General features: G+C 41.8%; 1 protein-coding gene across 1 annotated transcript in view; it reads left to right on the top strand.

Annotated features, from left to right (window-relative positions):
- The window catches only part of DMD (dystrophin), a 1907270-nt gene that overhangs the window by 1275566 nt on the left and 619063 nt on the right, over window positions 1-12641 (top strand). Inside the window, exon 47 of the mRNA XM_084843968.1 lies at window positions 12460-12624. Coding sequence (XP_084700094.1) covers window positions 12460-12624 — 165 coding nt within the window. The remainder of the gene's footprint in view (window positions 1-12459; window positions 12625-12641) is intronic.

The following is a 12641-nucleotide window of genomic DNA, read 5'->3' on the forward strand; positions in this document are numbered from 1 at the left end:
GGCATGAACTACTGATGGGAACATATGGTTGGGAAGGTAGGGGCACAGCCGCCGTATCAGTTGGAGTTGGTACAGCACTGCCTCCATGGACAACTGGGAGTCTAAAATGACTGCGGGCCTGGTCTTTCAAGGGTAGCCATACCCCATTCAACACCAGATCAGCATCCCCCAACTTCCCCTTGTCTCCCACCAAAAGTACCTCGGTTTTGCCAGGGTTCAGCTTCAGCTTATTCCACCCCATCCAGCCCCCACTGTCTCCAGAAACTTGGACAGGGATTCTATAGCCAACCTTGGTGAGGATTTAAACGAGAGGTAGAGCTGCATGTCATCCGCATATTGATGACATGGCACCCCAAACCTCCTGATGATAGCCCCAAGCAGCTTCACATAGATGTTAAATAGGATCGGGGAGAGGATGGACCCCTGTGGCCCCCCACAAGTAAGCAGCCATGGGTCTGAAACCTCCTCTCCCAGTGCTACCCTCTGGTACCTGCTGGAGAGGAACCACCATAATAAAATGTCTCCAATGCCCAGCCCCTCCAGTCAGTCCAGGAGGATACCGTGGTCAATGGTATCGAAAGCCACTGAAAGGTCGAGGAGGAGAGGACAAGGAAGGAGCCTTCGCCCCTATCCAAAGCCCTCCTCATATCATCCACCAAGGCGGTTTCTGTCCCATGCCCAGGCCTGAAGCCTGATTGAAATGGATCTAGATAATCAGCTTCTTCCAAGTGTGCCATAATCTGACCCATAAACAAGCAATACATCAAACCAGTGCATTTTTACTCTGCCTTCTTGGGCTGTTAGCTAAGATACACCTGTAAACAGCCTTCCTCCCTTTGTGCTTGATTCCCATGAATGATTTCTCAGATAATAAATCAGGAATTTGCCCCAAGGTCAAATGTTGCAGCTGGTTGGTAAGGTGGTTTTGCTCTTTTGAATTCCTCCCTCGTTTTGCCCACAATTAGATGAGAGGTTGGACAGAGATACAGTCCCATGGCTGCCAACTTTACTAAATGCAACATTATGTTTACTAAATCTGAAACCAACTTTGTTTCAGAGGCAGTGAGACCTACTGGGCCCAGGCAAAATCCCCACAGCAAGATGAAAGCCCTGTGTGTGAGTGGTTCCCAAGTCTAGGAGATGGGCTTATTGCCTATTCTATATGGGGTTGCACTGCCTCTGAAAGATCAGGTTCATAGCCTGGGGATATTCCTGGATCCATCTTTGTCGCTGGAGGCTCAAGTGGCCAAAACAGCTCTCAGTGCCTTCTACCAGCTTCAGCCAACTATGGCCTCTCTTGTACAGGAATAGCTTGGCCACAGTGGTGCAGATGCGGGTATCCTCAAGACTGGATTACTGCAACATGCTCTATGTGAGGCTGCCCTGAAAGTTGGTGCAGAAGCTTGTGCAAAATGTAGCAGCTTGGCTTTTGTTGTGAGCTGCCCCTTTTCAGCATGTGACACCTCTACTGAGGAAACTACACTGACTGCCTATTTGCTACCAAGCCAGGTTTACATTTTTGTTGTTGGTGTATAAAGACCCTAAACAACTTGGGACCAGGATATTTGATAGAGTACCTTCTCCCTTACCAGCCTACTTGGTCACTGAGCGCATCAGATTAGGCACTCCTGATGGTTCTGCATGGACTGCAGTCCATTTGGAATCCACTCGGAGTAGAGTCTTCAGTGTAATGGCTTCCTCTCTATGGAATTCCCTGCCTGTTGACATTAGGTAGGCATCATTGTTTTGTGTTTGGTGCCTGCTGAAGACATTTTTTTAAAACAAGTCTTCCCTGACTAACTAGCCACAGTTGTATTGCCGTAATCAGATTTTAAAGTTTTAATTTTGTATTTCTGTTGTTGTTTTTCCCCTTTTATTGTTCACTGCTCTGAAATGTCATTGATGTAGAGTGCTATATAAATTGTGTAAATAAATAAAAGTATGTTTTTTTCAGGAAACATTGCCCCTTTATGATAGTTTTCTTAATATCTATTAAGACTATTTAACATAATTCATGTGAACTCTTCTAGAGGCAAGGGACGCACTTGGGATTATAACCTCTGCGCTGAAAGTGGAAAGCCATCTAATTAGCCAAGTGACCCCATGGACCATGGCAGTATTTCTTAGAGTCAAATTGGTATCTTTTGCTATGGTAGATATTTGTATTTCCCATTAAAAATCAAGCTATCTTGAAGATTGTTGAGACCAATTGCAAAAACATTTGCTTATGATAGAGACACAATAATTCCAGGACCAAGTTTATTCTAATGGGTGACTTCAATGCCCAAATAGGCTCAAATTGGGATGCACTGGAGCAAATGGTGCATCTGCCTCTGGAATTCCCTACGGTGATACAAGATAGACAATCCAAGGACTATAGAAATTAACACCCAGGGGAAGCATTTTGTTCAGATGATTTTGCAGGTTGGCATTGCTCTCTTAAATGGTTCTTTTTTAGAGGACTCCATGGGGGAGTATAGCTTTATACATTATTTGGGTGCCAGACTATATGGCAGTCACTGCAGCACTCCTTGACGTGATCGCGGTGACTGAGTATCTCCTGACTTCCTACTTCCTCACTGTGAGGTGAGGAGGTGGTGGTGGCAGTAGTTGGTGGGTGGGTGCATGTGGAAAAGTGAGCAAAGGTGGGAAAAGTGGCATGTGGGAATGAGGAAGGCAGGAGAAGCGGTGTGCACCAGTTGGCAGGTGGGCGGGGGGGGGAGAAGGAAATCTCAGGTGGGGAGTCAGGATGAAATGGCAGGCAGAAGCAGCAGGAATGAGTGGGTAAGCAGCAGGAGTGAGCGGGTGGATGGGAGAAGCAGTGCATGGGGCCAGGCATGTCGGAGGGGAGGAGGATGAGGATGGAAGGGGAGTAAGAAAAGAGGAAATCCTCCCACAAAGTGACACGCGTACCCATGGGCCCAGAAAAAAAGGATAAATGCATCCATGGACCAAAAAAGGTTGCCTGCCCCTGATTTATACTATGCCTTTTTTCTAGGAGTTTAAGGCAGCTTACTACTAGTACTACTACTACTAATAATAATAATTTCAATTTACAACATAAATACTAAACATGAAAATAGCAGCAGAAAATAACACAACCTCAATCAAAGGAGTTAAAATATTCAAAAAGAGAGACTAATTAAAACAGCAAATTAAAACTGAATACTGAAAAAACCACCAAATGTTCAGTAGAGCTTAGTCCCAGATAAACAGGTAAGGGGATTGTAGGCTAAGGTTACAATTTTATGCACACTTACCTGGGACTAAGTCCCATTGTAATGTATGTGGCTAACATCTGAGTCAACATGTGTAGGATTGCTATGTTAGAGTGCTTAAGCCTATTGATTTCAATATACTATTGATTTTTTAACCTGCCACATTGGGTTTGCTTATCTATAAGTCAAATATAGATATTTACAAAATCATAATCTAATGCTTTTAACTTAAAGGCATGAAATATTTGTAACAAAATCTGTATATTCTTAAGAAGCCCTTAGGCTGAGTTTGTTTTTAACAGGAATTCACTATGTTCTTCAGCCAGCTATTAACTATTTTACTCACAATTATATAAACTGCCTCTTTTCACATTCATTACCGTTACCTGAAAGAAACCTCCTTTCTATTATGGTATCAATCTCAGTTCTGCATTTAGTTCTGCTATCAGATTGAGTGCATGCAGTTAGGTAATTTTAATACAAATCTATTTTAATTATTAAAATGTGATAATATACCCCACTTTTAGTTGCTTTAATAAGTGTCTCTTAATACATAGATACATTTTTGTGCAGGGAGGGGTGAAGCCAAATATATTTCTTATAAATAGACTTGCCAAATGACCCAGTAACAACAGTATTCTTTTCAAACCGGAGCAAATATATGAATTGCCTTATATTGAATCATATACTGGACTATTCTTCCATCTAGCCCAGTACTATCTATTCTCCCTGGCAGCTTCTTTCCAAAGTACGATACAGAGATTTTTCTTTGCTTTTGCTACCTGAAATCCTTTTTAAGTGGAGATGCTAATATCTTAACCTTGGACCTTCTCCATGCAAAGCATGTGCTTTTCCACAAGAGTCTCTAGTACAAAGGTTACACGAGAAAGCAACGAGGGCAGAATGGTAAGCAAAGCCATGATGGCTCCCACCTGCAATTTTCTGGATATCATTTTGCACTCCAGATATGTCTGGATGATCTGTATTTCTCTTGATAATTTCAAGATTGCCTATTTAAAGATGGCTACTGTCCTTTGCATAGCTACATTCATGTCAGCTCCACTACAATAAGTTCCAGAAGGATGCTGATGACTGCAGCAGCAGTAGGAAAAAGAGTGCTGTACCATGTTGGAGATTAACTGGGTGGGTAATTGAGGCATTAGCTTTCGTAGGCAACAATCTTCTTCACCAGATGTATATTGTATACTGAGAAAGCAATAGGCAACGTGGGTAAACACATATAGGTCAAAGTATATTGGCAGAAATCAAGTTAACAAGATGAAAATTAAAGATGAATTAGAATGTCAAAACCATATCCTGATAGTTAGACTATTAAATCTGAAAAATATGGCATAGAAGCTAAAGCTGAGCTGACACCATTAGGACAAAGAAGGTATCTTTCACAAGGGAGGGCACATGGAAAACTGGCTTCCAGATTTATTCCTTGCCAGGTAAGAAACTGTTGCTAGTAAACAGAGGAGATCCCATTTGTTCCGTAACAGCAAAGTTAGGCAGGAATGTTCTCTTTTTTGAAAAGGTTTCCCAGGGGAAAGCGTGTTACTGCTTTTCTGAGACACAGACAGATTCATAAGTGAAACTTGAATGCTGATGAGCCCACTGAAGCTGAATCCACACAAGATTGATATAATGATGCTCAGCTGGGCTTGTGCATTACTAGTGATATAGACTTCCGCTATGGTAGGTTTCAGCCCCTGAAACCTAGAGATGGATCTGGAGTTGCATCTTGGCATATCTTGGAATTCTAAATAGTAGCAGCAGCTGGAAGTACTTTTTTTCGGTGACTCAAAACATCAGTGAGCGACATTTGCCTTACTGAGACAATTCAAGGTGCTTGATTGACCAATATGTTTTGTACACTGTGGCTAAGATTCTAGTATGCTCCAAAATGCAAACTACCAATCTTCCAGACCAATACATATTTGAGTGATGTAAACTCAACAACTTGAATTGTGACAGGAAGTCCATAGGAAGATCATGCAGACCCTGAAGCACTGGTGTTGATTTCACCCAGTGACTCCTTACCCTGGCTAGGGGTAAGATACTATATAAAGATGCAATACTATGTTCTTTATTCACCTAGTTTAAAGCTGCCCCACATTCCAATAATTACAGTAGTGTAATCTGGAGTTTAAAAAGAGATTAATGTCAGTTGCCAAATCCAAATCTGAAAGAAAGGCTTGCACCTCTCTCATCTGATGAAATTAGATTTCTCTCAGGAAAAGGCATTTGGGGCGCAATCCTATGGCCACTAGCCAGTGGCTAGACAGCCATAGGATTGTTCGGTTTCTGGGAACCGACCTCAGAGCCTGCTCTCCAAGGTTGGTTCCAGGAAAACCGCCTCCCTACCCCTCCCTAGCCACCTTGTAGGCAGCCCAGATCATCCCTGGGCTCCGCGCTCAGATGAGCAGCACAGAGCAAGGCAAAACCTGGGGCAGGGAGTGCGGAAGTGCCAATACAACACTTCCTATGGGTCGTCCGGGCTCCCTCTCCCTGCTCTGAAGCTGAAATAGGCCATCAAACTGTAAGTCCAGGGCAGAAGGAGCACAGAGGAGAAGATCCCCTCCGCGCTCTCTCTGCCCACCCTGGATTGGACAGGCAGTCGCCTCTGAGTTTGGAGGTGGCCTCCTCTCCACATAGGATTGCTCCCTCTGTGGCTTTTGGCTCTGTGGAGCAGCAATGGATGATGGAAAATAATACTTGTAGCTGTAAAAAGGAAAAGAAAATCTCATGTTGTAACCTATTATTCAAATTTAATTCCCTGTTCAGTTATATAATTTTGGGTGACATCTTGTTAAGTAAAGAGGAAATCTTAGTACCCACAATAAAATTATGACTATTTAGCTATGCAGGATTAAAGGACTGCAGATTGCTGTAGCATAATTGTAAGGCTGCAATAAAAATGAAAATTCTTGTGAAGAACTGGAACAATTTCTATAAAATTAAGACCCTCAGCTATTACCCAAAATAGAGTTTAAATCTTTTAATTATTCAGTTCCTAAGATGTCAATTAACTTACCTTAATTAATTCTTGAACTAACATGCTAAAGTTCAGATTTTTCAAATTTTTCAGATAATACTTGGCATATAACCTTACCTGAAGTAATACTTTGATGTTAAAATGATTATTAATTATTTTATAAGAATTTTATAGAGAGGGGGAAGTGTGTGTGTATGCAGTGATTTTTCTTAGGTTTTCCATCAGATATATTTCAGGTATATATTGGAAAATTCCTGCAAATTAAATAAATTAACAGTGCCATCTGGTGTGTGTCTACTCAAAAGGAAGTCACATTGAGTTCAATGGGCCTTACTCCCAGATAAGTGGTGTAGGATTGCAGCTTAAATAAAGGGTTTAATTTGCAGGAATTTATACCTGATCTGTAGCTGAGAATTGATACTATTGTTTGTATCTTTGAAAGCTAGTATTTGCTCCAGTGTCTTCCTTACTGCCTCATGAAGACTGCACTCCTGTACATGCTTACCGGTGAGGGACTTACTTCTGAATTGACATGTATATGCTTGCACTGCCAGAGTGCAATCATTTATACACCTGGGAGTAAGTCCCATTCTGAATAGACATGCATTGGATTGTGATGTAATTCATTTTAAAATAAGAAAACGTTTGGTTTCTCTTAGCTATATCCTCTTTCCCCAGACCACTGTTTTAAATGTGGATATTTTTAGAAGTAGGGTGTGGTGTTCTGAAAAACATAGGTATGGGCATGCTTTCATACATGCTTTATTAATTAATCTCCCTGGTATATATTTGTACTGTATAGTTGTTTTGTGAACACCCAATTGCCTCATGCCCAGAATTATGTACATCCGTATATCCCATTTTTGTTCATTTAAGAAATAGTTGAAAAAGACATGACATGCTTAGAAGCATATGTTCTGCATGCGCCCAGGGGCCCTCTCTTTATTGTTACTTAACTGTTGCATCTGCTTAAGAATTCTGAACTTGGGCTAGTCTCTTATTGCTGCTCTCAGTGCTCTTCAACTGCAGTATAGGGCCAATGGCCTCTAAATGGCATAAATACAATAGGGCACTCATATATATATATATGTTAAGTATTTGTCTTATGTAGTGTATAGCTTGTCTCACTACTCTTATCTGAAGCCATATGGTTTCATGTACTTTTAGGTCATGCTTCCCTCTTGGGGCACATTTGGATTGGGTTCACCCAACTCCATGACACTAGGCTGCCAGTCTCCATCCTAGTCTTAACCCACTCATGCACAGGAGTGTTCCTATTTTCTTTCTTCCATGAAAACTTGGATAGTATGGGAGCTCTGATGTCAGCATCACTCTTCAAAGAGAAGGCATGAACTTTATTATTTACAATACAAAAGGCTTTGAATCAACCAGCAAAGTGGGTTCAAAATGGAGTGGTAATGACTCCTGGCCAGAAGCAAACTGCTTCAGGTGGCACCATGAGGGGAGTGTAGGTGAAGGTAGGATTTGATATCTGAATCGAAGTGTATTAAAGTGCTGGCCCTAGCAGGCAGGACACTATTTGGGCTCTGCTTCAGGAAGCAACATATCTTGGATTAATACTGGTACTCTGTAGTAACAAGGTAAGATTTTATATCATTAGCATCAGGCTGTAAATCTAGTAAATGGTTCTGCTATCTGAGGGCTTTCTCCTTTATTTTATCTGGCTTGCCTGTTTTGGCTTTATAGTGACATCCAATTAGCCCAGTCTGGTACTTCCAGTGCATGGCTTCATGAACTGTGATTGAATATCATGTTAATCTCAAACTGTTTCATAAGTAGGCATATTTTGGCTGCAGCATACTTGTTTATTCTCAGCAGCAGCACTGGTTCAGAGTAGACCTTATTTATGTTAGTGTGAAAGCTTAGTACTACACTACAGATTGGTAATTAAAATACTTAAATGAAGATTAATATAATATTATGGGAAAATAGACTAAACTATACACAGATGTTAATTTAACATGTACGGGAAGTTAATGTATTTGTAACTGTTTCCCTTCTAAAATAGGGCCTTGCTGTGTTAGCAGAGAAAGTGATTGTGTATTATATATAACAGGATTAAGACCAATAAAGAGTAATGTGACTTCTTAATCAGATGTTAATAAACACAGGAATGTAAAGTGAAAACAACAACTAAAATGTATTGTTATTCTCATTATTGGAAAATGGGAATAATTTTTAAAAATGTATTAAAGGTCTGTAGTCAGTCCGTGCTAGAGTTATCCATATCGTTCAGAACGGTTTCCAAGTGAACTGTGTTAACACTGACTCTGAAGGTAGAACTACACACTTGGCAGAAAACAAAGGAGCTGGAAAAGGTGCAGAAAAGGGCAACCACAATTATCAGGGGGCCGGAGCAACTCCTCTACAAGTAAATGTTATAACATCAGGGGCTTTTTAGCATATGAAAAAAATGCCAGTAAGAGGAGAACGTGGTAGAGGTGTATAAAATTATGCATGGTTTGGACAAAGTGGATAGGGAGACGTTTTTCTCCCTCTCTCATAATACTGGAAGTTGGAGTCATCCCATAAAGCTGAATGGTAGGAGATTCAAGGCAGGCAAAATCAAGTATTAGTTAGGGATGTACGAAAGTCACTTACTTTTTCGCGGATTGTGTTCGCGGTGGGGGGGGTGCTCCATCCCTCCCCCCAGAATCCTCGACGGGGGGGGAGGCGATCCAGTCCTCCCCCCCGGAATCCTGCCTGGCCAGCTCCGCAGAGCAGCTGGCCAGGGCCGTCCACAGCTGGATTTCCGGTCGCGGACAGGCTGCTGCAGATGCAAATGGCGGCCGCCGTAGCAGCTGCCATTTGCGTCCAGTCAGGCTGCCGTGATAGGCTACCTAAGTCTTTACGTAGCCTATCACGGCAAGCCAAGCAAAAAAACCACAAAAAAACGTGTACGCAAATGGCGGCAGCTACGGCGGCCCTATTTTCCCTATTTTTCGTCGTTCTGGCCTATGTAAATATTTATGTAGGCTATTACGGCGAAACAAAGGGGAATGCAAAGCGTAATGGGTGTTATTTGCGTTCCTTTTTTTTTCACCGTTCTAGCCTACGTAAATATTTACGTAGCCTAGAATGGCGGGAAAAAAGGAACGCAAATAGCGCCCACTACGCTATTTGCGTTCCCCTTTTCTTCACTGTAATAGAACGGCAAAAAATAGGGAACACAAATGGCAGCCGCCGTAGCCGCCACCATTTACGTACACCGTTGGTTTTTTTTGCTTGGCTTCCCGTGATAGGCTACGTAAAGACTTACGTAGCCGATCACGGCAAAGACCAGGATGACAGTGGCGGCCACGGCAGCCAGTCAAAAGACCGGCTGCCGCCTCCACCACCAGAGCCACTGCCGTCCGGAACATCCGCCCCAGGTAAGCCGCAAGGACAATCCATGGGGGGGTGGGAGGGCAGACCATTCCGCCACGGATTTCGGGGGGCCAAATGCCAGTGCATTCGGCCTCACTGAAATCCGTGGCGGAATTCTCCACCATCCCTAGTGTTAGTTCACGCAGCACATACGGAATTTGCAAGTACTACTTCCACTGCAAACTGAGGAATTTGCTATCACAAGATATAATGGTGACCATCAACCTGGACAACTTTAAAAAGGGATTATATAAATTCCAGGAGGATTAGACTATCAGTGGCTACTAGACATAATAGTTTTATATTAGAATTGGATTGTAGAAAGAGTCCAATAAATTATCATATCAGTGACCATGACACTTTTGATACATCTAAAGAATTGGGCTTTCATGGTGAGGAAACTGATCACCAAGGCCACAGTCTTATGTATCAGGGGTGGGCAACTTGTGGTCCTTCAGAATTTAGGCAGCAACTCCCATCAGCCCTAGCCAGCATAACCAATGGTGAGGGATCATGGGAGCTGTAGGCCAAAACATCTGGGGGGCCACAAGTTGCCCAACCCTGCTATACACACTTACTTGATAGCTAAGTCTCACTGAATTCAGTGAGACTTACTTCTGAGTAAGGACTGTATTGTGAATGGTTTCTTTTGTAACATTCATAGCGAGACTTGGCAAAGCTTGCAATAAAGTTATACATTGGGTTGAGGGAAACCTTTTAGCTACTTTATTAACAAAAATATATATTAATATAACTATGTATTCATTTCACTGAACTTACATTCAGATTTTGTTTACCAGAAAGACATGTTTTCTGCATACAATAAGTATATAACACCTTCCTTAATCTGAAAAATTTGTCTCGTTTTGTCTCTGTTATAGAAACAATGCCTGTGTTTTCTGCAAATCACTGATATACAACAAGGACTCACTATATGATAAAGATGGCAAACTCCCACAATTTTAAGCTGTTCTGTAGCTGACAATTGGACAGTGTTTTCCTTTTCCTTTAATTTGTGTGTACTGTTTCCCCTTTAGGTGTTAACACAATAAGAAATCAGCAGATAAAAGCATGGTTTGTGAGAGCAGTCATTCATCATAACACTGACATTTTGAAATGATCCTAACTTGAATTCAGCTCATATTATGTTAAATTCAAGACACTGTGCCCCAAAAGAAAAACAGTATACATATTTAAATATAAAAATACAAACATGATATATTGTCAGGGTGGAAACTGAGCTCATAGAGCCTCAGAGCAGTTCTGATTCTGAGGAAGAGCAACAACCCATGGGAGAGGAGCCTGCTCGTCTCCCAGAGGCACAGCGGCAGAGAGAGATTCCTCCTGCCTGCATTCCTGAGAGAGATAGTGACCCTGGCAGTGAAAGAGCAGGGGATGGGGTGTTGGTGAACACTCAGAGCCGACACAGGGAGAGGCACCAAATGGAGGGCGTCGAGAGGAGGTGCTTTGCCCGCTTGGCGCTATGACAACGGTCGCATCCCGAGGACCCATGGGTAAGAGGGAGGACCTCTCCACAGCCCATAAGTTCAGAGTTTTCCTGCTCTTCTCCTTCAAACGGGGACCAACTGCCTTACCTGGAGCTTAGGCTACTCTGCTAACTACCCCAGTGCAGTTCCTTGCTTAGTCGCTGGAAATCAGCATCTGAAAGAGTCATTGAGTTGTAAAGGAATAAAGCCTTGGAAATAATCCCTTTTGTCTGTGTCTTGAGTTGGCAGTTGGAGGGGACTTTAAGAGGCAGCTAGGGCGTTCCTGACACATATGATAGCAACTCCAGCTTTAAACGTACATTAAAAATCCTCCAAATTTGATCTCACTTTCTATACAACTAGCAGAAAATTCCCTAAGGAGTACAACAATTATTAGTCAACACCTATATTGTTTTTTTTCTTACATTGTCCCATATTTAAGGATTATTAACACCTGATACAAAGATATTTCCTCCTAATATTGAAGTGAAAGGGCATATCTGTAAATAAAACTCTAAGGGCACAATCCCATGCATGTTTAGATGTAAAAAGTCCTACAACTCCCAGCATTTCCCAGCCAGTATGAGCGCAATCTGTCTAAACATGCATAGGATTGTACCCTGAGTCTTCCATTGACAGGCTGTGTCTTGATGTAGTGTGTTTTTTGCCATCTCCCAGTCAGAATTACTGGTTCATCTGTATGGAATATTCAGTGCAATTCTATGGATGGCTATTTAGAAATAAGTCTCATTAAGTCCCATGGGACTTATTCACTAGAAATATGTTTAGGATCGCAGCCTTAATTATAAAATACCCCCTTCCTGGTGACTGTAATCAATAATATTTAACAACAAGTACATCTCTTCACATTTCATACTTGTAAATAAGTTAGAAAGGGAGACATCCAGGAAGCCTGAATAACTCTTATCATTTTAATCAGCGTACCGTTCAGCCTCTGAAAATGTCAGTTATTTCAGTTCAGAGGGATATGTTTATATTCAGTCAAATTGCCTAAACCATTCAGTTTAAAGCTTTGTTAATATTATCCAGACAGGAGAGCAGATGTATCTTGGATGCTAGTGGAGACTTCCCTCTGAATGAGAATAGTAGCTTCGGGGAGGGTATATGATTTTTGTCAGGACCAAAGCGGGTGGTGGGAGGATTAAACTTCTCCTCCCCACACCCTGTGATCTTGATGCTGCTAAGTCTCCCTTGCAGCTGCCATTTACATACATTTAAAAAACCCCATACACAATCCTGTTTATTCACAGTGTAAATATTTTGTACAGAAAACGGTTTTTGCAGTGTTGCTATGTGTGTGGCAGAGTTGCTGCTTTATCTTACAGAATTAATTTCTGTTATTTTAAAGGTATCCAAAGATCTCCCTGAAAAACAGAAAGAAATTGAGCATATGTTAAATAATTTGAGCCAGTTTGAACATCAGTTAAGTCAAGTAAAACTGTGGCTTTCTCCCATCAAAGAACAATTGGAACTCTACAATCAAGTGGGTCAACCTGGAGCTTTTGACATTAAGGTAATGGTTTCATAGTT

Source organism: Heloderma suspectum, chromosome 3 (assembly GCF_057233095.1).
Source record: "Heloderma suspectum isolate Gila_16-S chromosome 3, 16-S_ref, whole genome shotgun sequence".
Lineage (NCBI taxonomy): Eukaryota > Metazoa > Chordata > Lepidosauria > Squamata > Helodermatidae > Heloderma > Heloderma suspectum.